This window comes from Alosa sapidissima, chromosome 1 (assembly GCF_018492685.1).
Source record: "Alosa sapidissima isolate fAloSap1 chromosome 1, fAloSap1.pri, whole genome shotgun sequence".
Taxonomy (NCBI): Eukaryota; Metazoa; Chordata; class Actinopteri; order Clupeiformes; family Clupeidae; genus Alosa; species Alosa sapidissima.
Window position 1 is genome coordinate 14,738,221 of NC_055957.1, and position 25,153 is coordinate 14,763,373.

At 38.7% G+C, this 25,153-nt stretch overlaps 6 gene segments (V, D, J or C); all 6 read right to left on the bottom strand.

The window, feature by feature from the left end:
- Window positions 1-2,757: 2,757 nt before the first annotated feature.
- LOC121715732 lies at window positions 2,758-4,570 on the bottom strand. The segment is given in 3 exon segments: window positions 2,758-3,034; window positions 3,916-4,297; window positions 4,503-4,570. Coding segments are annotated over 3 exon segments (507 nt in total).
- Window positions 4,571-8,538: 3,968 nt separating this feature from the next.
- LOC121718208 lies at window positions 8,539-9,134 on the bottom strand. The segment is given in 2 exon segments: window positions 8,539-8,932; window positions 9,044-9,134. Coding segments are annotated over 2 exon segments (387 nt in total).
- An 8,003-nt stretch (window positions 9,135-17,137) lies between these two features.
- On the bottom strand, window positions 17,138-18,583 carry LOC121715805. The segment is given in 3 exon segments: window positions 17,138-17,321; window positions 17,968-18,349; window positions 18,539-18,583. Coding segments are annotated over 3 exon segments (507 nt in total).
- A 1,431-nt stretch (window positions 18,584-20,014) lies between these two features.
- Window positions 20,015-20,778, bottom strand: LOC121723266. The segment is given in 2 exon segments: window positions 20,015-20,388; window positions 20,570-20,778. Coding segments are annotated over 2 exon segments (426 nt in total).
- Window positions 20,779-21,078: 300 nt separating this feature from the next.
- On the bottom strand, window positions 21,079-21,586 carry LOC121723283. The segment is given in 2 exon segments: window positions 21,079-21,425; window positions 21,529-21,586. Coding segments are annotated over 2 exon segments (405 nt in total).
- Window positions 21,587-23,052: 1,466 nt separating this feature from the next.
- LOC121719345 lies at window positions 23,053-23,779 on the bottom strand. The segment is given in 2 exon segments: window positions 23,053-23,401; window positions 23,487-23,779. Coding segments are annotated over 2 exon segments (348 nt in total).
- Window positions 23,780-25,153: the final 1,374 nt, after the last annotated feature.

Consider the following 25,153-nt stretch of genomic DNA (forward strand, 5'->3'; position numbering starts at 1 on the left):
ATGTCTGATAAACATTCTCAGATTTATTTCGGCTTCAAGAAGAAATGGTAATTACATTTCATGTGAAATCATCCTACCCTTATTAGACGTTCTCTGCAGTAAACTACAGTGTTGTCCTTGTAGGAAGCTTGTCTTTCCAACCCACTTTATATTAACTTCCAACAAAATTACGTCTTACTGCAACGATGCGCCATCTGGTGGACAAACGACTACGTAACGCCAATACTGGAAAAGCAGGCAAATAATAATGATGAATATTTGGTTTTCCTTTAATCCTACTGAATTTGTAATTATGTATCGGCCGTTCTAATTGCCGATACCGATAGTATGTGCGTGCCTGTGTGTGTGTGCGTGTGTATATGTGTGCACCACCATCTACAGGCCAATGAGTGTACAGTCACTAAATGTACACATAACTTCATTTTTTAGACCCCCCATGGATGAAATTTTACAAAACTTGGCATACCCCCAGAGAATGTCAGGTTAATCATACACATAAAATTTGGTGCAGTTCTGAACATCTTAACTGAAGAGAGGGGCGATTAAAGCAGAATGATATTGCATTTTAATTTTTTACCGGGGGGTGCAAATTACAAATGAGTGATTGTGGGCTAGGTTGATGTGGGCCCTTGAGACCAACATACCATAAAAAAATCTTCATCCTCGGTGCCACGGTTCAGGTAGTTATTTAGGAAAAACTGCATTTTTTGGGGTTCGGGGGGCCCAGCGCGGGGGGGTTGGGGGAGTGGCCCCGGGGACCAAATGAAATTTTTCCGTAAAAGTCTAGTGGGGCTACATACCCACCACATTTCTTGTGCCCCGGTGTTTCGGTGTCCCGGGTATCGTTGACCAAAAATTCAGGAAGCAGATGACAATCACTATATAATATATATAATAAGTTTGCTTGTTTTACCAGTTAACAGAAATAGCTGTTCTCCTGAAACCTGACCCCTTTTTATCTGATGTCTGAAACCTGACTTTGATAACTTTTTATCTGAGACCTTTTAGTCTGACTCCGCTTTTCCTGAGACCTGACTCCTTTTAATCTGATTTCTAAAACCTGACTCTGATAACTTTTCATCTGACAACTTTTCATCTGACTCCACTTTTTCTGACAGCGGTTTTCCTGAGACCTGACTCCTTTTTTATCTGATGTCTGAGACATGACTGTGTAATTCCGTGAACTTGACAGCGGTTTTCCTGAGACCTGATGCCTTTTGATCTGACTCTGACAGGTGAGGATGTCCTAAAATGTACACTGTACTTACAACATAAGTAATGCATTCATTTGCTACAGTAGTAGTAATGTCAGAAATTAACCTGTTTATAGGCCTTTTATAAACGGTTCTTGCATGTTACATTAAGACGCGCACTCAATCGCGCATGCATGCAGGCAAAACGTAAGACTCAAATGTGACGATGCCACAGAACTTGGGGAAAATATAGTTTACAATGCACTGGCAGTAGTAGCCTACAGTTAATGTGAATCGCGGACGCGGACAATAACTAAAGAAAGGAATTTGCACCTCCGTCCACCAAATAAGGGCTGTAGTACACCCAGAGAGAGAGAGAGAGAGAGAGACACACACACACACAAGTTTAAACACACAACAAGCATGCATTCTGTACTAGTTGGAAAATATCAAGTCATATATGTAAAGGATAACGGTCATAATTTAAATTATCATAGCACAGTGGAAAACCATTCTGTATTTGTTTCTTCAAGACAAAGACTGACAGCTGACACATACAGTGGAGCATGAGGGGTGGATCTAGTGTAACTTCCTCTGGGTTTCATGGTCTTAATCTACAGCATTGAGCGCCTCCTTCTGGTATCAGGGTGACATGACATGTCATACATTAAATTAGACTCTAATCATTAGAGTATTGTTATGAGAAAAGGGATGCTTACAGGGATTGGCAACCATGAATGGTGATATTCAGTTAAATTTTTGGCTATGCATTTCAAATATACATACACTACCATTCAAAAGTTTGGAGTCACTTAGAAATGTCCTTGTTTTCATCATTAATGTTGTAAATGACTGTTGTAGAAAGAAATGGTTGATCTTTAATGCAATATCTTCATTGCCAATTATCAGCAACCATTCATCCAATGTTTCAAAGACACATTCTGTTTACTAATCTGATACCAGTTTAAAAGGCTGATAAAATATTGGAGAACCCTTGCACAACCCTTGCACAATTATGTAAGCATATAATGTAATCTAATGTAAAAAAAAACAATCTGGTATTCTGTCTATAATGGAGTGTAGTGGGAATTTCTTTCTAGTGACTTTCTAATGACAGTGTCATATGTACAGTATATAAATATATAATATAATGCATATAACTTGATATATACATACACATTAAATTATGTGTTAAAGCTCATTTTCTAAATCAATTTCCAAAATATATATATTTGTAATTGTGTATATATATATATATTATTTTTTTTAATTGTGTATATATATATATATTATTTTATTTATGTATTACATGTGCATACTTTATTTGAAGCTATGTAAAAATAAATGCATTTCTTTAAGAGTTTTATAATTCACATGATAAATACAGATCAGTAAAATGTTGATGAATTCAAATCTGTATCAGCAGACTGGATTAATAGTCAGAGCGTATAAATGGATGTACTGTCTGTGAAGGGGACATGTTGAATCTCCCTCCTCCTGCACATCTGAGAGGTTTTTGTACAGCAGAGTCTGAGTTCCTGTCACTGTGGGCACCAGGGCGCAGTAGTACACAGCAGAGTCAGATGCCTCTGCAGAGGAGAGCTCCAGAAACACGCGCTTTTCCTCTGTCTTTATAGAGGGAGTCAGACGGGGAACTGAGCCTGAAGGGGAACCATGCTCATATATGAGGTAGAGGAACTCTGGGATGGAGTTGGGGTACTGCCGATACCACTGCAAGTTAGTGACACTACCACTGTAGTTACAGGAGAAAGTGGCACTTTCTCCCTCTATGACGACCAGTGAAGAATGCGACGGTGTTATGGTATCCCCAACAGATTCTCCTGTGAATGATGAACAAAGAGATGAAGAGCATGTGAAGATGCCAGTCCTTTTAAATGGAGGTAAAATTCAAACAAACACAAATTCATCTGGACATCACTGAAACATGCTACTGTATGATGGACTGTAGATATCATTCTTATAATACACTATACTGTACTATACTATAGTATACTATACTATAGACCCTTTCATCAATAAAAACAAAAACAATGCTTGAACGTTCTATTTGGGCCCCAATCTACTTCCTCTGCATTAAAATAACATATGGAATGTTAAAAAGGAAGTCTTGTGGGGCCAACTATGATGCTGATAATGGAACTCTCTTGAAAGGGTCCATACTATACTATACTATACTATACTATAATATACTATACTATACCTTGTTTATATACTTAACTATACATGCATTATAATATTACGCCTATTATATACAACATCTACAAAGATCTTACCTATTAAGAGAGACAAGAGCAGGAATGCACGTAGTACCATCATGACTGGCCTGCACTGACAGAGTGACTGCAAGCATCTCGACACCTTCTTTACTCACACATACATTTCCTGACTCCACCCCATCCACTGGAGGTGGTTATTGTTGCGTAAAAGTGTTTTAATGATATCAATTAATGACTACTGGCTGATGCTTTACTCATTTAAAATTAATTCTACCTAATATATTTCAACTGGAATCATAATTGGGGATAAAAGGAGCACTGCAGATACATTGACAGATACCAATTTATGTTCATTTTATTATATGTATTATATGCATATTCCATCTAAAGATATTTAAAATGAAATGAATTTCATTCACAGTATACAGTATTCACATGATACAGAACAGACTGGATTAATAACCAGAGTGTAAAAATGGATGTACTGTCTGTGAAGGGGACATGTTGAATCTCCCTCCTCCTGCACATCTGAGAGGTTTTTGTACAGCAGAGTCTGAGTTCCTGTCACTGTGGGCACCAGGGCGCAGTAGTACACAGCAGAGTCAGACGCCTCTGCAGAGGAGAGCTCCAGAAACACGCGCTTTTCCTCTGTCTTTATGGAGGGAGTCAGACGGGGAACTGGGTCTGAAATGGTCTTACTTTCAAGTATGTAGTAGAGGAACTGTGGGATGGAGTTGGGATACTGCCGATACCACTGTAAACTATTGACATTACTACTGCTGTAGTTACAAGAGAAAGTGACAGTTTCTCCCTTAATGACGACAAGTGAAGAATGAGATGATGTTATGGCATTTCCAACAGATTCTCCTGTGAATGATGAACAAAGAGATGAAGAGCATGTGAAGATGGATATTTCTGATACTGTATATGCTTCTGTGAGTCTAGATGATTTGAGATAACTACTGTAGATAATTTGATTATATACTTAACTGTGCATACTGTATTATGTAACACCTAGATTATATACTTCCTTATGGTTATAAATAAAAATGGTAATACTCAAAGATCTTACCTATTAAGAGAGACAAGAGCAGGAATACACCCAGTACCATCATGACTGGCCTGTACTGACAGAGTGATTGCAAGCATCTCAACAGCTTCTTTACACACACAAATTTCCTGACACCGCCCCATCCACTGGAGGTGGTATATCATTCATTTATGGCTTTACCAGCGTATGTCTTAATCATTTAACTGAATTATATAATATATTTCAACTGAAACCATAATTGAGTATTAAAAGAGCACTGCAGATACATAAACACATGCTATGCATGTTATAATTTCTGTAAACATGAATGGGCTAATGTTAACACTATACTGTGGTCCATATGAGCCAGATGGTGCTAGTCGTGCACTAACACATAAACACTTTACTTTGACTCAGGGTGTTTTCACACGTGGTCTCTTTCAGCCTTCTAAACAAACTCAGATCGATGACTCAGTATTGTATTGTTGTACATAACACTCCAAACAAACTCCAACCCATCAAAAGTGAACCGGTGGTCACGGCGCAATTCATCTAATCTGTGCACTGTGCACTTTTTGCATTGTAGTCTATTTTATCCTCCTTGACTTGCCATTGCCAAAAGAGAAGGCATGCCATTTATATATATAAATATAACTATTATCATTGGGCCTATAACAAAACAGGATACAGACATTCCAAACAAATCTGTTCTAATGTTATGCTAATGTTATATACATTACAATGGGCTGTTGTCAAATTGCTGGGAATTTAATTGATTAACACATCACATAAACTGTTATCGAGTGTTGTTGATACATAATAGGCAACTTGTGTCCTCGGAACCAAATCTGACAGCAGCTTTGGAGTTTTGGAAGTAGGCTGTAGGTACATGTAGGCAGCTGGTGGATATATAACTGGCATAGGCTTTTGGTAAGGTAAAAGCAACAACCGAAATGCAGTGTTGAAACACGTGTATGAAACATGTTACTGTAAATATGCAAACACTGATCCGGTATGGAATAGCACTGCATAGAGAAGCATGATTAACTCAGCAAAGTTCACAACACAGGAAAGAGTGCAGCTTGGGCAGCTGATCCCAACTCAGACTCACACTGACATCTGTGTACATGTACCAACGATCATTTCAGGACAAGGAAGCTCCTCCTCAGAAATCATACCATGACTGACACATTAATTGCAAAAATTGACTGTCTACATGTACATAACAGCATCTACTTGATCATTCATATCGATAGGTAGCTATAGTATGCTTTCTATGACAGACAACTGTGATTTACTGAGAACAATTGTTAATATGATATTTAATTAGGTGTTATTGCACTCTGTTATTCAAGATCTTAGCTGTGGGGGTTTTTGTTGAGTGCAGCTGGGTTTCCTGACACCGTGGGCTGCAGGGCACAGTAGTATACAGCAGAGTCTGAGACTTCAGCAGATGAGATCTCCAGAGAAACTTGCTTTGCTGTCTTGTCATGTTTGATTGATAACCCAGGAACAGGAGGAGTTGCATTGGTTATGTAGCCTCGATATTCCAGAATGAGAAACCGTGGTACTGAGTAAGAGAACTGGTGATACCAGTGCAGACTGTAGTCTGTTCCATCGTACTTGCAGGAGAGCTCAACATGTTCTCCTTCTATTGCATGCTTGACTGTAGTGACTGGAGTAATAGAGTTTCCAACACTCTTACCTTTAATGAGAGAGTTTTGCACAAATATCAGTATGCATATTGTCTGTTGCTCTTACTCATTTATATTCTATTTTCTTAATAAAGGCTGCTGTCTAATACTACAGCAAAATATAAAAATGTTCTTACCCAAGAAGGTTGAAAACATTAGCAATGTTACCACATTCATCATGGTAGAGCACATTGTGGAGTTCATGTGATATGCAGGTCTGCTTGGATTCAGTTGTTTACTCTCAAACACTTTATCCTGACCTCACCGTGATGCTGTCTGTTCAGCTCCGCCCCTGATGGTTTGAGTATTTAGCATAATTTAGAGAACTTTATTGATCAATATAATAATACAGTGATTTGAAAAATACACCCATTACTTCACATATGCTAATGTATGTCCATTATATTTTGTGTATACTGAGGTTGATTCTAAACCCATCTGAGCCAGATGGCATATTGCACAAACATAAACTCTTTCCACTGACTAAGAAATGTCAATCAGTCAGATGGAGTACTGTACAAAGAGACACAATAATAACTTCCACATGTTTATTTTGAAAAAAAGAATATTTACAGGTTAAGAGTTGATGAGTGATCGGATGTGGTTTAGCACAATCACTGTGAATTAAAGTGTATTCTTTAGTATTTGTCACGACAAAACACTTGTTGTGAGTGGCCTGTTGGACACAACAGAGACACAACTAGATGTACAAAATATGACTGCCACCCAGTCCAGCACATTTTTTTTTACACAAAAATAAGTCACGCTTGTCAAATTGTGTTCATTTCCTACTTTGTTCCTTTTTTGTGTGTTTGTAATTGAGTGTGTGCAGAGTGTGTGGTTGTTTTTGTGTATATGTGTTTTGTGTGTGTGTTTTTTTGTGTGTGTGTGTGTGTGTGTGTGTTCGTGTGCTTACTGTATGTTTGTGTATGTAGGTGTGTTTGTATGGGTGCATGTGTGTGTGTGTGTGTATGTGTGTTTATGTGTTTGTGTGCGTGTTTGTGCGTGTTGTGTGTGTGTATGTGTGTTTATGTGTTTGTGTGCATGTTTGTGCGTGTCGTGTGTGTGCATGTATGTGTGTGTGTGCATGTGTAGTGTGTGTGTGTTAACGTGTCTTTGTGTGTGTGTGCGTTTTCATGTGTGTGTGTCTTTATGTATGTGTACATAAATAAAGCAAATCAGGGAACCACCTACTCTTTAAGTAAGTGCCATGGGATCTTTAACAACCATGGTGAGTCAGGACCTCAATTTAACATTCATGCAAAGGAAAACATCTGCAGTACAGTGTCCCTGTCACTGCAATAGGACATTGGGATTGATGTTCTACTTCCAGCAGGAACCTACTCTTCCAAGGAGGTTTCTTATCCAAGTACTAACCAAAACATGATTAGTTCATAGATTTCACATGTAAAATACATCTGTTTATGCACATATGTGGATATGGAATGGGTTAACATGACCCCTGGAGGCAAACATATGCAAAAAATTGGTCATCCTAGCCCCTACGGTTCTCAAGATATTCACAGAAAACTCTGTTGGTGTATGGTCACTAAATGTACACATAAATTCATTTATTGTATGGTCCCCCATGAACGAAAATCCACGAAACTTGGCATGCATTCAGAGGGTGTCATAATGATCCTACCCTTTTGAATTTCGTGCAGTTTTGACCATGTCAGCCAGAGATATTGTGATTACAACACCTAATTTTTTTTTTTTCATTTTTAACTAGGTGGCGCTATACATGAATTGAGTGGTAATGGGATGGGTTGACATGACCCTTAAGACCAACATACAAAAAAAGGTGGTCCTCCTAAACCCTACGGTTCTCGAGATATTCACAGAAAACTGTGTCCGGCCACCTACAGGCCAGTTGGTGTACAGTAACATAAATTAATTTATTGTATGGCCCCCCATGAACGGAATTCCACGAAACTTGGCGTGCATTCAGAGGGTATCATACTGATCCTACACTTCCAATTTCATGCAGTTTTGACCATGTTAGGTCACAGATACCTGCGATTACAACACCTCATTTTTACTTTTTCGTTTTTAACTAGGTGGAGCTATACATGAAATGAGTGGTTATGGAATGGCTACATGGCCCCTTAAGATCAACATACAAAAAAAAGGTGGTCCTCCTAAACCCTACGGTTCTCGAGATATTCACAGAAAACTGTGTCCGCCCTACCCTCCTTTCGGGGGGTCCAGTCCAGCGAGGGGGGGGTACACAGATCAAAACGAAAAACAATGGTTCCATGCTATCCTTGTGGGGCTACATGACCACCAAGTTTTGTGCAACCCGGTCTTTCAGTGTCCCGGGAATCCTTGACGGAAATTTGGCCATGCTTCGCTGCGCGGCGGTCATAATTATGTGAGCAGTCCATTCCGGCTACACTTTGCTTACAGTACGCTCACATAGAATTCATGTAATTTAGTTTTTGTACAGTGTTGTAGGGTTTCCTGTCACTGTGGGCCTCAGAGCGCAGTAGTAGACAGCAGAGTCTGAGACTTCAGCAGATGAGATATTCAGATGAACCTGTTTAGAGCCTTTGTCCACTTTACCAGAGGCACGAGGATGAGGAGGAGTTGATTTCACTGGATCACTGTTGGATTCAAACAACATGATGATGAATTCTGGTTTAGATCCTGGATTCTGGCGATACCATTGCAGATTGTTCACAGCAACACTGTATGTGCAGGAGAGAGAAGCTGTTTCACCCTCTGAGACAAGAAGTTCTGTAGAGGTTGAAGTGATGTCAGCTTGAAAACTGTCACCTAAAAAGAAAAAAAAAAGATCTTTTTAAAAATACTTAAAACATACAGACTTGTGTTTCATAATTTTTGAGTCTGACTTATTTTTTATTTTCAAAACTGAAATAAACCAACCTATCAGTGTGAAAAGCAGAATGAGAAGGCTGCACATGGTCATAATTGTGTGTAATAGAATCAGTAACAGAGTCCACACATGACAACTCTTCAGTTGTTCTTCATGAGTACCCAAACACAGCTGTAAGACTCCTCCTTCTCACATGTCTGTACAGTTGTACACACCCCCATTGAGACTAATCTTTTCAACAGTTGAAATACTGCTGTTTTTGTACACTTTCAGCAGAATAAGGTGATGTGTGCACCTGTGTGTGTGTGTGTGTGTGTATGTGTGTGTGAGACCTAATGATTTGGTTTAAGGCCACAGACAGATATTCAGTAAAGAATATCTGCCATACACCACCATTCCACTAGATGGCACCATGATGACATAAAACAGCTTTCTCTGGTGAGATTCACTGAAGAGTGTCTACCAATACTTTCTGCCAGAATGCAGAAATATGTTCTGTTCATTTCTCTTCATAATGTATACTGTGGCAAGAGTACAATCTCAAGTGAAATCCTAATCCAGTGTGTCATGGCTGAAGTTTGTGATTAATCATCAGTTCAGTCTAAAGTGTCTCTGTGTGCCCCTCAAGTCCTTTTGTAATGTTAGGTCACATAATGGGTCATTTAATATGAGGTTGTTTGTAGGAAGTGCATGGACATGCATAGAGTGTATGGAGTGTCCCTCTTTTTTTGGTCAGCTGTGGTTACTATGAAAGATGCTTTCATATGTCAGAAAGAAAAACAATGTTTTAGTCTGTCAATAGAGTAACTAATTATAAACGAGATTAAGAAAGATTCAGGTTGAAGAACCACATTCCAATGAGACAGCTTTAGGTGTTAATTAACATTAAGTATGATTTTTTCTGTGAAATCTCAAAATAAAATAAAATGAACATTTGTATGTTTTGCATTTGCATGCATGGCCATCCATATCATTGATACAAATTGCAGATATGTGATACCATTAGGAAACCACAATAATTGTGTATGATTGAGGAAATTGTAATAAGCTCTATAAATAAAACTTAAAGGAGAATTCCGGTGTGATATTGACCTAAAGTGTATTGAAACATGATACCGAGTGTGAACGTATGTCTCATAGCCCATCTCGACTTGTCCCCTGCACTCCAAAATCTGGCGCTAGTTAGCCGATGCTACCAACAACTTTTTCAGTAGTGGTGCTTCGGCATCGGGCTAGCCATGCAAATAAATCACTGTTTTACACCCATTTACGAGGCTCAATGTATCTCCACACTTCATTGGTAGACTTCCTAGGGCCCTGACATTTAAAACGAGACATTGAGAACTTTGAAAAAGCACTGGTAGTTTACTTACAAGACGATTTATACAGACAGTATCTTCACGAAGTTTAACGTTTGCAGCCATCTTGAATTTAGTCACGATAAGTCGAGCAACTAGTAAGAATGAACAGGTATGATAAGGGATCAGATTCCAAAAATAATTCAGTGGAAATGCATGGATTCCAGTTTCTTCCAGTAGCAGCAACTGGAATCCATGCATTTCCACTGAATTATTTTTGGAATCTGATCCCTTATCATAGCTGTTCATTCTTACTCGTTGCTCGACTTATCGTGACTAAATTCAAGATGGCTGCAAACGCTAAACTTCGTGAAGATACTGTCTGTATAAATCGTCTTGTAAGTAAACTACCAGTGCTTTTTCAAAGTTCTCAATGTCTCGTTTTAAATGTCAGGGCCCTCGGAAGTCTACCAATGAAGTGTGGAGATACATTGAGCCTCGTAAATGGGTGTAAAACAGTGATTTATTTGCATGGCTAGCCCGATGCCGAAGCACCACTATTGAAAAAGATGTTGGTAGCATCGGCTAACTAGCGCCAGATTTTGGAGTGCAGGGGACAAGCCGAGATGGGCTATGAGACATACGTTCACACTCGGTATCATGTTTCGATACACTTTAGGTCAATATCACACCGGAATTCTCCTTTAAGGTCACATTTAGAACGGGCAGGTTTTTGTATGAGGATGTGTGTTTGTCAGTCGCTGTGGGCCTCAGGGCACAGTAGTAGAGAGCAGAGTCTGAGAGTTCAGCAGACGAGATGTGCAGATAGAGTTTGTCTTTAGTCATTCTTGCAGACAGATGTGGGTCCACATCAATGTCTGATTCTTCCCAACAGCGTAAATGCTGAGAAGATGCTGAGGAGCTGAGTTTGGATGCTGGCGATACCACTGTAAAGACTGTGGATTTGAGTAGCTGCATGAAAGGGTTAACTGAAGCTGCAACCTTGGAGAGCCATGGTGTGGTATGAATCTGTCATGTAGTGCAAATGCTTAACCCCTCATAACCCACATGATGGCAGTCTTGAGTAGAGTAGAGGTGTTTTCAGATCAGCACATGAAAACTAAATGTCATAGAAATTGATTTTTGCAGATTATTTTAATCTGGGTAGATTTTTGACAAGCTGACAATGCTCAAACTGGGGTACATATTATACGATATTATATTTTGAAATAATTATAGAGAAAAGGAAATTGTTCATGATGATGATGAATATATAAGCTGTATTTACGGTTTTCATTTTTCAATATTGTAGAAATTCAATTATGTACTGTATATGATAAAATCAATTATAATGGCCATGAAACAAATATACTTGGCCTAACCTGATTTACATTTGCATTTACATTATATTATTGTCTCATATGAGATAAAGTTGGAAATCTACCGATATCACTGTAATGTATTGACAGCACCACTGTAGTCACAGGAGGAAGTGGCATCTCTCTCACTGATTATCACTGAAGAACAAGATGTGTTGTGGCATTTCCAACAGGTTCTCTTCTTATGGACAAAGTGATGGACAAAGAGAATACAGTGTACAGACTTTCCACTGATACAAAGGAAGACAAAGAAAATGCACAGCCAAAATATGCCAAGACTGTTTATGGGCTGAAACAATGTTACGATACATATTCCAGTTAACCTACCTAGCGAGGGTGACGAGACAAGGAATATCCTGAGTTCCTTGACAGCTGAGCTACTGTACAGCCTACTGGCAGAATGAGAGAATGTGAGCCTTACAGTGGAAAGTTGAATGTTTCCTGCTTCAGTTTCCCTTCAGCTACTCCCTTTGCTCTCCTCACTCCACCCCCTCCATCACAATGACTACATGTGCATACAAAACACTCTGAAAGCTAGGCTTGTGAAATGAAAACTAAATTAAGTCCATTAGTGTAAATCTTGAACACCACCTGCTAAATGATCTGATAGCCTCTGTGCCCCAAGTTAATAGTTGTAACATTGTCATCTTAACTTAACGACTTTGCTTTGAGAATGATTAAAACCACTTCCTGATAAACAACTTAAAATAATCTAACAGGTGCAAATGACCACAGCATCCCCTTGAATACAGAATTTGGCAGACCACAAAGTTGGCAGATGTAACTGTGGTGAATTTATTTTATCTCCCTGATTTCAAAGTAAGTTTTTCTGTTCAAGTTTTTGTACAGCATGTCAGAGTCTTTGTATCACTGGGCTACCCTCAGAGCACAGTAGTAGACAGCTGTGTGTGCCAGAGTTGGGTTTTTAATATGGAGTTCAGTTGATGCTTCTGATGCAGTTGATGTGTGTGATGTAGGGTTATAGTCGTATTCTCCATCGTAGTGTCTTGCCCCTTTCCTCAGTAAAAACTGAGGAGCTTGATCAGGATATTGCCTGTACCAGTAAAGAATCACCCGTGTAGCATTTGTGTCATATGAGCATCTCAGTGTAACTGATTTCTCTTCATCAGTGAGAATGTGTTGTTCCACTGGATTGATGATATCTGTTGAAAAAAAAAAAAAACAATGGCCAGTAATGTAAATTACATATTTAATTATTGTTAATATCCTTCCAGGTTATAAACTTCCACATTTAGAACAGCAGATATGCAGCTTCTATGGTATGTGTTGTCATACCATTAACACTATAGAAATGATCCCCCAATGATGACAGACTGATGGGGTGATCCCAGTGAATACACAAGGAGGCTAAAAAAACCTTCCTTTACAGGTTTAGTTTGGGAGGGTTGTGGTATTCTATATTTATATACTTACAGAAACAATTTTCTTCGTCACTGTTGTCCCCGCAATCATCATAACCATCACAAACATCACTCCTCATTTTACACACTCCATTCCTGCATTGAAACTCACAGGCCAGAGCTGGTGCCAAAATAAACAGAAACACAGGTCAGTCAGTCCCTGGAGATCCATGGTATAGGACATAAGCCTACCGTTAAAAAAAAGCCCACATATACTCATATCTGCTCTTGGTTGTCAATTAAATATATAGATGTAACACACATGAGCATTACCTACGTGTAGAAGCAGATAAAGAATAATCATAATGAACTTTCAGTAAAAATAATAGTTTCTCTTTACTGCGGAGGCTGTGTTATGGTGGGAATACACTGTGCTTCAGCTATATTGTACAGAGTACCACCTTTAGTGTTCAAATGGGCTAACATAGGGACACACCTCTCATGTAAATGGGTGGGCCTTTGTCAGAAATTTCAGTCGGGCTTTCTTTCTTTTTTTATCATCGATCTCACCTCCGTAACTCTGTAAATCAGCATTATTTGTTGACATGCTTATTGACATTAAGGTGGTCTGTCCATAGCAGGTCACCTTAATAGCGAATCATTTAATGTACTGAAAGCTCTGCCTTCAGATGAGAAGATGAACCACTCTGCTTTATGGTAGAGATTTCTCACACAAGTTTCTGCTCTGAAATTTAATTTAGACTCAATCAATTCACTGTGGAGGGTATCTAAATGCAAAAAAAACAAAACAAAATGGTGATGGATCATTTTCTATATTAGGCCAGTGTAGCTGCTCTCAAAATTGGCTTACTCCTCTGTAGTAGGATTAAGTATCAACTAGCAAATACCATTGCCATTCTCAACCTTTCAATCTTCACATTTTGCCGTGGACTGGAAGGCCAATTTCATTTAATTGTTTTAGATTTTGTATTTCAATTTATTTCATTGTTTCTGAAAATTTGATTATTTAATAAGTCACTCATTCATTCAGAGAATAAGTAATTTAATAACATAGACAATATGACCATGACTAATTGATTAACTAAATATATACATGTAGTTCAGTTCAGTTCAGTTCAGTTTTTTATTTGTCTTTGTTACAGGATAACAACGAAATGTTGTTAGAACAAAAACAGACAGGCATATAGTTTGAGGTTGTTCATCCATTTGCCTTATATCAATTTACATCCTCATGAATCACCCATTACTTTGCACTTAATTTAGCTCCCCATAAATACCCCCTAGAAAACCCCATAAAGTGCTATGTCCAGTAAAGTGCTTGGTGCAATAATTAATAAATCTAATACAGGTAAGGTTGTTGGAGTGTTTTTGCAGCAATGCAAAGTCCAGGTCACAGGTAATGGGGGTGTATGGACAGAGACATATGTTTCAGAGGAATGTCCGATGGGGAGTGGGGGGTTAGACTGTCCATTAAGCAGCCTGCCTGCATGGGGGTAAAGACTGTTGGCCAGCCTGCTGGTTTTGGCCCTGATGGACCTATATCTTCTCCCAGAGGGCAGTGGTATATACTGTATATTAATTAGTGAATGTAAAATGAATAGCTCTTTGTTATCATCATGACAGTGGCATATTGAGCCAACACCCTGCCCCAATGCAGGATTGTCAATACAGCCACCCACTCATCTCCCTAACCAGACTGTGTGGTAATGTAATGGCAGTAAACATGCGACATCTTGGGAATGTTCTCTAAAGGTTCGCTGAAGGTCATGCAAAATAAGCCTTTAGAAGACATCCTGTCATTTGACTCTTGACCATTACTTCACCCATTATCCAGACATCTGCTTGAAATTGTCATGGATAGCCTATAGTTTATCCACAAACTAGAAAAAAAACCACTTTGCTGTGTTAAAAACAGAAATGTTATTTTGTGTGGACATCATACTGTTAATACTGACCTGATTTCCAGCTTAGCATATTAGCCAACAGTGAGTGGAGGCAGTGGTTCTCAAACTGTGCCATAGCACACACTGGTGTACCAGGTGTGTATTATTATTTATGATTACATGGCTGTCACATTTTGTAAAACTCTGCCAGGAGAATTATTGCTTTTATAAATGGTGTGCCTTCTCACCAGAGAATAGAATCACTGTGCTCAACTATCTAGCTAGATGAAGTGTTCTCCCTCACCAGCATGTGAGCCTAGAAAAGACAGTCAAAGGCATGCTCAGGTCCTTCCCATCTGCTGATAGAGCAACAAGAGAGTCCTCCACTGTTAGTCCTGCTCTTCGTTGCCCTAATCCTTTCCTTCAGATTGCTCCTTATATCCATAACAATAAGTATTTTTTTCAGTGAATTAGCAAGCTGAAATCAGAAGCTACTGTAACAATCATAAAAGAACTGTGCACCCTCTCTCTCCCGTGCACATGAAAAAGGTATGATGTAGATTTGTTAGAGTTCTTTTTATCTGATTTTCTTTTATGTCCTGCACGCATGAAAACTGAGTATGTGTTTTATGTTTGTAGATTTATTAGATTGCACTTCAATATGTTATGGACATTCTAAACAGTTTAGACAGAGACCAGTGTTAAGCTGTGTCACAAAACAATAGGCTTTTTCAGTCTACTTTTAAAATTACATTCAGAGCATTACTTATGTTAAATATTCCGCATTGAAACCCAGGCAGAATGGCCTGATGACACCCATGGTCTCAATATGTATATTTCCCCCCCCACAAAACACACACACAAACAACACACAACAAGCATGCATGTACTAGTTGGAAAAGAGGCCTATCAGTTAAGTCATACATGTAAGGGATAACGGCCGCCGAGACCCGCAAAGGTCGTTATCCCGCTTATCACCCGGTTGCCAGTTTGTTTAAGTTTGTTGTACAGCTTTCTTTTTTCCAGGTGATAATATAAATTATCGTAGCACAGAGGGAAGCCATTCTGTAATTGTTTCTTCGAGACAAAGACTGACAGCTCACACATACAGTGGCGCATGAGGGGTGGATCTGCTGTAACCTCCTCTGGGTTTCATGGTCTTAATCTAAAGCATTGAGCGCCTCCTCCTGGTGTCATGGTGACATGACATGTCATGCATTACATGTAAATTAGACTCTAATCACTAGAGTATTGTTATGAGAAAAGGGATGCTTACAGGGATTGGCAACCATGAATAATGGTGATATTCAGTTGAATTTTTGGCTATGCATTTCAAATATACATACACTACCATTCAAACGTTTGGAGTCACTTAGAAATGTCCTTGTTTTCATCATTAATGTTGAAAATTACTTGTAGAAAGAAATGGATCTTTAATGCAATATCTGCATTGCCAATTATCAGCACCCATTCATCCAATGTTTCAAAGGTAGGCTACATTCTGTTTACTTATCTGATACCAGTTTAAAAGGCTAACTGATAAAACATTGGAGAACCCGTTCACATTTATGTAAGGACAAAATGTAATCTAAATGTAAAAATGTAAAAAAAAAAGCAATGCAACTGATCTCATCTGGTATTCTGTCTATAAAGGAGTGGAGTGGAAATTTATTTATTGTGACTTTCTAACGGCAGTGTCATACGTATATAAATATATAATATATTGCATATAACTTAGTATATACATACACGTTAAATTATCTTTATACATTAACGGTTGAAGCCCATTATTTAACTCAATTTTCAAAATACATATTTTTTTAATTGTGTAAATATAATTTTTTTATGTATTATAGGTGCATATTTTATTTGAAGCTATGTACAAATTAATGCATTTCTTTAAGAGTATTATAATTCACATGATAAATACAGATCAGTAAAATGATGATGAATTCAAATCTGTATCAGCAGACTGGATTAATAGTCAGAGTGTATAAATGAATGTACTGTCTGTGAAGGGGACATGTTGAATCTCCCTCCTCCTGCACATCTGAGAGGATTTTGTACAGCAGAGTCAGAGTTCCTGTCACTGTGGGCCTCAGGGCGCAGTAGTACACAGCAGAGTCAGACGCCTCTGCAGAGGAGAGCTCCAGAAACACACGCTTTTCCTCTGTCTTTATGGAGGGAGTCAGGCGGGGAACTGGGTCTGAAGTGGTACCAGCCACATATATGTAGTAGAGGAACTCTGGGATGGAGTTGGGATACTGCCGATACCATTGCAAGTTAGTGACACTACCACTGTAGTTACAGGAGAAAGTAACAGCTTCTTCCTCGATGACGATCAGTGAAGAATGCGAGGGTGTTATAGTATTCCCAACAGATTCTCCTGTGAATAATGAACAAAGAGATGAAGAACATGTGAAGATGCCAGTTCTTTTAAATGGAGGTAAAATTTAGACAAGCACAAATTCATCTGGATATCACTGAAACATGCCTCTATGATGGACTCTACAGTACATTTCATTCTAATATACTATACCTTGTTGATATACTTAACTATACATGCATTATGATAAAACGCCTATTATATACAACATCTAAAGATCTTACCTATTAAGAGAGACAAGAGCAGGAATGCACGTAGTACCATCATGACTGGCCAGCACTGACAGAGTGACTGCAAGCATCTCGACACCTTCTTTACACACATACATTTCCTGACTCCGCCCCATCCACTGTGGTTATTGTTGTGTAAAAGTGTTTTAATGATATCAATGAATGACTTTACCGGCTGATACTTTTCTCATTTAAAACGAATTCTGCCTAATATATTTCAACTGGAATCATTTTTGGGTATAAAAAGAGCACTGCGGATACATTCACAGATACTAATTTATGTTCATTTTATTATATGTATTATATGCATATTCCATCTAAATATATTTAAAATTAAATGAATTTCTTTCACAGTATTATAATTGATAAATACAGAACAGACTGGATTAATAGTCAGAGTGTATAAATGGATGTACTGTCTGTGAAGGGGACATGTTGAATCTCCCTCCTCCTGCACATCTGAGAGGTTTTTGTACAGCAGAGTCTGAGTTCCTGTCACTGTGGGCACCAGGGCGCAGTAGTACACAGCAGAGTCAGACGCCTCTGCAGAGGAGAGCTCCAGAAACACACGCTTTTCCTCTGTCTTTATGGAGGGAGTCAGACGGGGAACTGGGTCTGAAGTGGTACCAGCCTCATATATGTAGTAGAGGAACTCTGGGATAGAGTTGGGATATTGCCGATACCACTGCAAGTTACTGACATCACTACTGCTGTAGTTACAGGAGAAAGTGACACTTTCTCCCTCATTGATGACCACTGAGGAATGAGAGAGTGTTATAGTATTCCCAACAGATTCTCCTGTGAATGATGAAGAAAGAGATGAAGAGCATGTGAAGATGGATATTTCTGCTTCTGTGATGGATTCTAGATGATTTGAGATAACTAGATAACTTGAGTATATACTTAACTGTGCATGCATTATTATATTACGCCTAGATTTTACTTCCTTATGTGACAAATATAAATGGTAATACTCAAAGATCTTACTTATTAAGAGAGATAAGAGCAGGAATGCACCAAGTACCATCATGATTAGCCAGCACTGACAGAGTGACTGCAAGCATCTCCACACCTTCTTTACACACACACATTTCCTGACTCCGCCCCATCCACTGTGGTTATTGTTGTGTAAAGGACCAGCCAAAAAAAAATATTTAATGACATTAATTAATGACTTTACCGGCTGATTTTTTACTTTCCTCTGACTCAGGGTGTTTTCACACTTGGTCCCTTTCAGCCTTCTAAACAAACTCAGATCGATGACTCAGCATTTTTTGTACATAACACTCCAAACAAACTCTAACCCATTAGAAGCCAACCGGCGCAATTCATCTAATCTGTGCACTGTGCACTTTTTGCATTGTAGTCTATTTTATCCTCCTTAATATATATATATATATATAAACTATTATCATTGGTACTATAACAAAACAGGATACAGACATTTGTAATTTGGCTATAGCCAAACAAATGTGTTCTAATGTTAAGCTAATATATATCCTTACAACTGGCTGTTGTCAAATTGCTGGGAATTTAATTGATTAACACATCACATAAACTGTTATCGAGTGTTGTTGATACACAATAGGCAACTTGTGTCCTCGGAACCAAATGACAGAAGCTTTGGAGTTTTGGAAGTAGGCTGCAGTTTCTGGTGGATACATAACTGGCATGCGTAGGCTTTTGGTAAGGTAAAAGCAACGACTGAAATGCAGTGTTAAACATGTTAAATATGCAAACACTGATCTGGTACAAACACTGACCCCCCCTGACAATAGGCAACTTGTGTCCTCGGAACCAAATCTGACAGCATCTAATCAACATGTAGTGTTGAAATGTCGCCCCACCCTGGTTCCCAGTCATATTGCAGTCCAAGTGCAGCTGTGTTTTCTATGTGAATATGAAATGTGAAATATAGACTGAAACTTTGCTGAGAAAAAAGGTTTGGTGAGTTGGCTACCTTGTAGTCAGTACCTTTGAAGACAGACGAGGATCTACAGCTGAAGTCTGTTTTTGACTCACAGTACTGATGAGATGCCGAGGAGCTGATTTTCATTCCCACATTTCACACTAGAAGATGAAAAGAGATATTATTTCACATGATATAAAATGCATGTACAGTAGGTATATGGATAACGTGGTCTGGAAACAGATTAAAGAACATTTTATATTTTGATTCATCCGCATGTTTTAATTTTAATTTAGTCTGTCATACAGATTTAATTGTTATATGCCTCTAAAATGTTATTGGGTTTTTGTTACCTTGGTGTTATTATTATTATGAACATGATGAATTAACAAATTAATGGAGTGATCACACATGCATTGTTGATCATAGAGTTATGAGTTATTGTTTGCATAAAAGACATTTGTAGATACAGTATATGGCCCCTTAAGATTTGTTTACTGTAATTCTATAGGAGAAATTAATTGTTTTTAGTTAGAGTTCCTTGTCCCTGCATTTCAGACAACAGAGCAATACAATCCCTCGCTGTCAGTCAGGTTTTTGTATTGCAGTCTGTGGTTTCGTGTCACCGTGGGCGTCAGAGCACAGTAGTACAGTGCAGAGTCAGAGACTTGAACAGAGGAGATCTGCAGAAACACTTGAGTTTTCTCTTGGTTTAGTTTCCCCATCAGGCGAGGATGTTTGCCTGGGCTCGGGTCTTTCCCAGTGGAGTGCAGCACAAGCAGGAGGAACTGTGGAGCTGATCTGGGATACTGGACATACCACTGGAGAGAATCTGCAGAGGAGTAGCTACAGGACAAGCTAACATTCACTCCTTCCTCTGGGAACACTTCAGTTCTGTCTGAAGTAATTTTCTGTCCTGTGCAAACACCTTTAAAAAAAACAAAAAGAAAACATATATTTGAAATGTTTCAAATAGTTTCAAATATTATTTGGTCAGATCATTTTAATTGTTATTATGTTATATAAATAATGTAATGTTATTATATATAACTGTGTCAAAATGCAGAACCCTGTAATATTTACTGGAATATTGCCCATTTATATGATACCTGTTAGGATGCTGAGCCAAAGAACTCTGTAGAGTAGCATTGTTAACGTCATCTCCAGAAAACAAATACAGCTTGAACTGAACCCTTCAAATATATTTGCAAGGCCTACAGGGTGACTGAGGAGACAAAATGTGTCTTCTATGCTCCTCCTCCAGTCAATGCCCTCATACAGTAGCAGAGTCAGCAGCAGAGGATGCTGATTGGAGAGCTCTTATGACAGTGATCATAATGGAACGAATCACTCTGCACTCTGATATGTACTGTTTAAAACATCATGTTACGAGAAGAAAATTACTTTTTTCTCATGTGGAATAATTATTTCTAATCAGTATCTTTCTCACAGTATAGTTGGATGAATTACCTAACTATTCCCTAACACCTACAATATTCAGCTTTACTGTGTATAAAAACATTGAATATCTACAGTAACTGCTGATTGAAGTTTATAGCACAATTTATTCATTAATTTGTAGTAGAGCTATACTGAGGGCACTGTGAGATAGGTTTGGTCAGATAGGTTTTTGTGTGGGTGTGTACAGTGTTGTTCTCACTGTGGGCTGCAGGGCACAGTAGTAGACAGCAGAGTCAGACACTTGCAGATTCCTGATTGTCAGAGGAACAGAGCTGGAGGAGAAGGTGCAGTTGAATCTCTCACTGAACTCAGTGCCGTTATGGCCAGATCCAAACTTGCCCCTGCCTAGTAAGTAAGTGGGCACACTGTTTGGTTGCTGTTTATACCAGAGAAGATAAGGATTGCCTGCCGTCTCATATGCACAAGCGAGAGTCACCATCTCCCCTTCAGTACTGATCACATTGGATTCCGTTTGATGAACAGAATCTCCTCTGCACACTGGAACTGGAAAACAGGGAAATGTTCATTGGCATGTATCACATTATTTCTGTCTTACACATTTCTATTTCTACACATTTAACGCTCTGCAAGTGAAGATCTACTGTACCGATGCAATTTGCCACTACAATGACAAAGATCCTCATCCAGCAACCTGAGAGAGGCATCCTGTGTTGAAACACTGCCTGCAGCAGTGTGATGAAGCAGACAATATGAGACCTGCAGGGAACACACTTTAGTTTGACATGCCACTGGCACCATGACACCTCCTAGTGGCTTAAATGGGAACAAGAGCATGTCAACATATCCTACACATGTATTAATTTAGCAGACACTTTTATCCAAAGTGACTTACATGTTGACAATTTGGAAGACTTCTCATTTGCCTGTGTATTTGTGAAAAGAATGTTTGATGTATATATTACTCACACTTGTGGGCTCAGTAATCCTTTTTTGTGAATTACTTCAAATCAATTGATTTGTTAACAATGATGAGCCCCCACAATGTTGAATGAATAAACAAACAGATAGATAAATATCTAATTAATACAAACGGATATAGTTATGATTATGAATATCTTAGCTTGTTTTAATAATCAAATAATGTCAATCACCAAAAACAGCTGCGAAATGGCACCATGTGAACTCCTTGATTATGATTAATGCTGATTAAAAGACTCTTCAAAATGTTCTTGAAAGTGTGGACCATGACTTTGATGCCATTTAAAGGTACACCAGGCAACGTTTTCGTGTTAATTACTCATCTTCGTAAGTCGGTATATGGTTAAATGACTCGTTACAGGGCGAATGAAGACTCTCTCGGCCGTCCCTACTGCCTGTAGGAAGAATATCCCGCTTGCAAGTTCAGTGTATCGTACCCGCCGACTGAAGCAGGATCAGTTTACAGCACAGAGTCAGGCTAACGAAATGCTAGAGATTGTTGCAAACGTATGTATAATGGCAGCGAAAAATAAAAGCAGCGAAAACCCTTGATGGAAGACGCAAAGAAAAGGAACAGAGCTTCAGACCGAGCGAGGGGGAGTTTCGTAGAGAAAAAGCATCAGGTTTGCCTGGTGTCCCTTTAAATGAAATGGCATTTAAAGCACTTGCAGACTGCATGCCAGTATTTGCATTTAAGGTGTAAGTGTGAGTAGAGAGTTTTTGTCGGAGGGTTGAGTGACATTGTGGAGCTCAGGGAACAGAAATACACAGCAGTGTAGACAACAGAGTCCAACACTTGCAGACTCTGGATGGTCAAAGGAACTGTTTTTGAAGTTATGTTGAGTGTTGTGGAATATGACATATAGAAGCCATTGAGGTTCCTGATCAGGATATATACCAGTGTCAAATAAACAACAATAATAAAAACACTATGTTATACCATTGAATATTGGACAAAAAATGAATGTATTTGAAAGGAAAATGACACACCAAAGTCAACAGTTTGACAAATGCAGTCAAATATATCAGGTAATTTGTATTTTGTGTAACAGTTTATTACAACAGCATGCATTTCAATGATACAACAGGTGTGACCACAGATGCTATTCACCGGAAAACCTCTGATGGTGTTAAACTGATATCAGAGCACTGAGAGAAAATTACTTTGATCTCTGAATAAAAAGTATCCTATTTAAAATGTGAGTTTTTGTACAGCTTCTCTGAGTCTTTGTATCACTGGGCTACCCACAGAGCACAGTAGTAGAGAGCTGTGTCTGCCAGCGTCAGATCTTTAATGATGAGTTCAGTAAATGTTTCATCGGTATTAGAGGTAAATCGTGGGTCTGAGCTCTCATCACTACTGTATGATCGCGCACCTTTCAATAGAAGCCATTGTGGTGCCTGACCATAATACTGCCTGTACCAGTAAAGGTAAACATAACGGCTGCTTGTCTGATATGAACATTTCAGGGTAACTGTTTTCATTCCTTCCGGGTGACTTACACGGTCCAGATCAGGATCAATGCTGTCAGCTATTATTTCTGCAAACAAGCACATTAAAGAAATCAAAATCAAAATGTGCATCATAAAAAAACATGAGAAAAAAAGAGAAAAAAGTCAGTTTACCAGTGATGATAATGAGAATCAGAAGTAGTGGTTTGCCCATGTCCCTTCCAGATCAGTTGTTCTTGGTATGTGTGTGTGTGTGTGTGTGTGTGTAATTTGTTGTCTGATGTGCTGCTCTGTGGATGACTGAAAGTGTGTCTGTAGCTACCTTTTAAAAGAGAAAGGAAATGCATCAGGAAGTTACACTCTCATGTCACACAGCACAACAGCATTATTACACTCATTAACGATTTCTCTTCATTTAGTGGGTCATGACTGAACATGTTGTACATTTAGTGAGGGTTTTTAAAACACCTGTTCAGTGAAAGCTTGTTTTTTCAGTCTTTTTTTCACAGGTGTTTTTAAAAATTGGTGTTGAATCATTGCCGTCTTGAGAAGTTTCAATACTACATTTAAAACATTACAATTAGGCAAAAGGGGCTGGATGGCGTCATGTAACTTGAAGTGATGTAAAGCAATACTGGATGACATCACATTTTTGAAATACTGTATGTAAACAAAACGGCATACATACCTTCTAAAATTCCCCAAAGCTCCCTTCCCCCAAACTCAAACGGTCTGGTTGGCAAATGCAATTCGCACAATTGTGCACTCAGTGAAGTGAGTGAACTGATTCATGAAAGATTGATGTGACCTTAAAGCTGCAATTGGCAAGATTTTTTTGATCATATTCACTGAAACCGACACTATGCACCAATAGAACAACATAAACCAGCCGGTTTTAGAAAAAAAACGCACTTCTACCTCCACCTGTTATTTGTTTTGCAAAAATCCTCAGTTCCCAGTTCTTCGAGTCCAATCAGAGCAGGGCTGTGTGAGATCTGACGGTCAATCACAGTCTGGTGCAGTCAGGTGCGCACTGAAGAGCACAAACTCGATGAGAGGGTGCTCGGTGGTAGTGGGGGAGGGGCATGAGAGTTGTAAACATCGAAAATTTTGGCTCCTCAAGTCCCCTCAATCGACTTCCCAACTGCAGCTTTAATGTGGGTACTGTACCAATAATGGACACAATTTGTTTGTTTTAATGGCACAAAAAATTAGTAATCTGTAGATATGCATTTAGAATTTATAGCAAATTATTTTGCCTACGGGTTGCTAAAATGAGAGACAGCATCGTTCTGCTATAGTCATATAATTGAACTGTGATGACAGCCAACAAACAATGCAGCTTATTATGGCGTTTTTATTTTCTCTCTCTTTCACTGTCTTTCACTGCCTCTCTCTTGCTAGTGTCATGTTTTAATACTGTGCAATAATTGTGTAACCTCATCCCCTGGAAACAAGATAGGTTGAGTTAAGTCTGATTACACTTTACTTGAAGGTATCTACATTAGAGTGACATGCCACTGTCATGAACGTGTAATAAACATTATGAACAAGTTATTATTCATGACATAACGCTTCTTTCACTCCCTTCTGTCAAGTGTAATTCAGTTTTTGTTATGACAAGTTAGGGATAGTGTTATGACAGTGTTATGCAACTCTTATGTACTGTAGATACCTTCAAGTAAAGTGTTAGCAAAAGTCTTGACCAACACGTTTAGACCACTAAGGAAAGAGTTGATACCCTGAGATTGCCTGAAAGATGATATCCTGAAAGATGGTGCCTGGCATTCACAGTCTCTATTTAGAGATAGGCTAGCTAACACCAGGCATTTACAATGTCA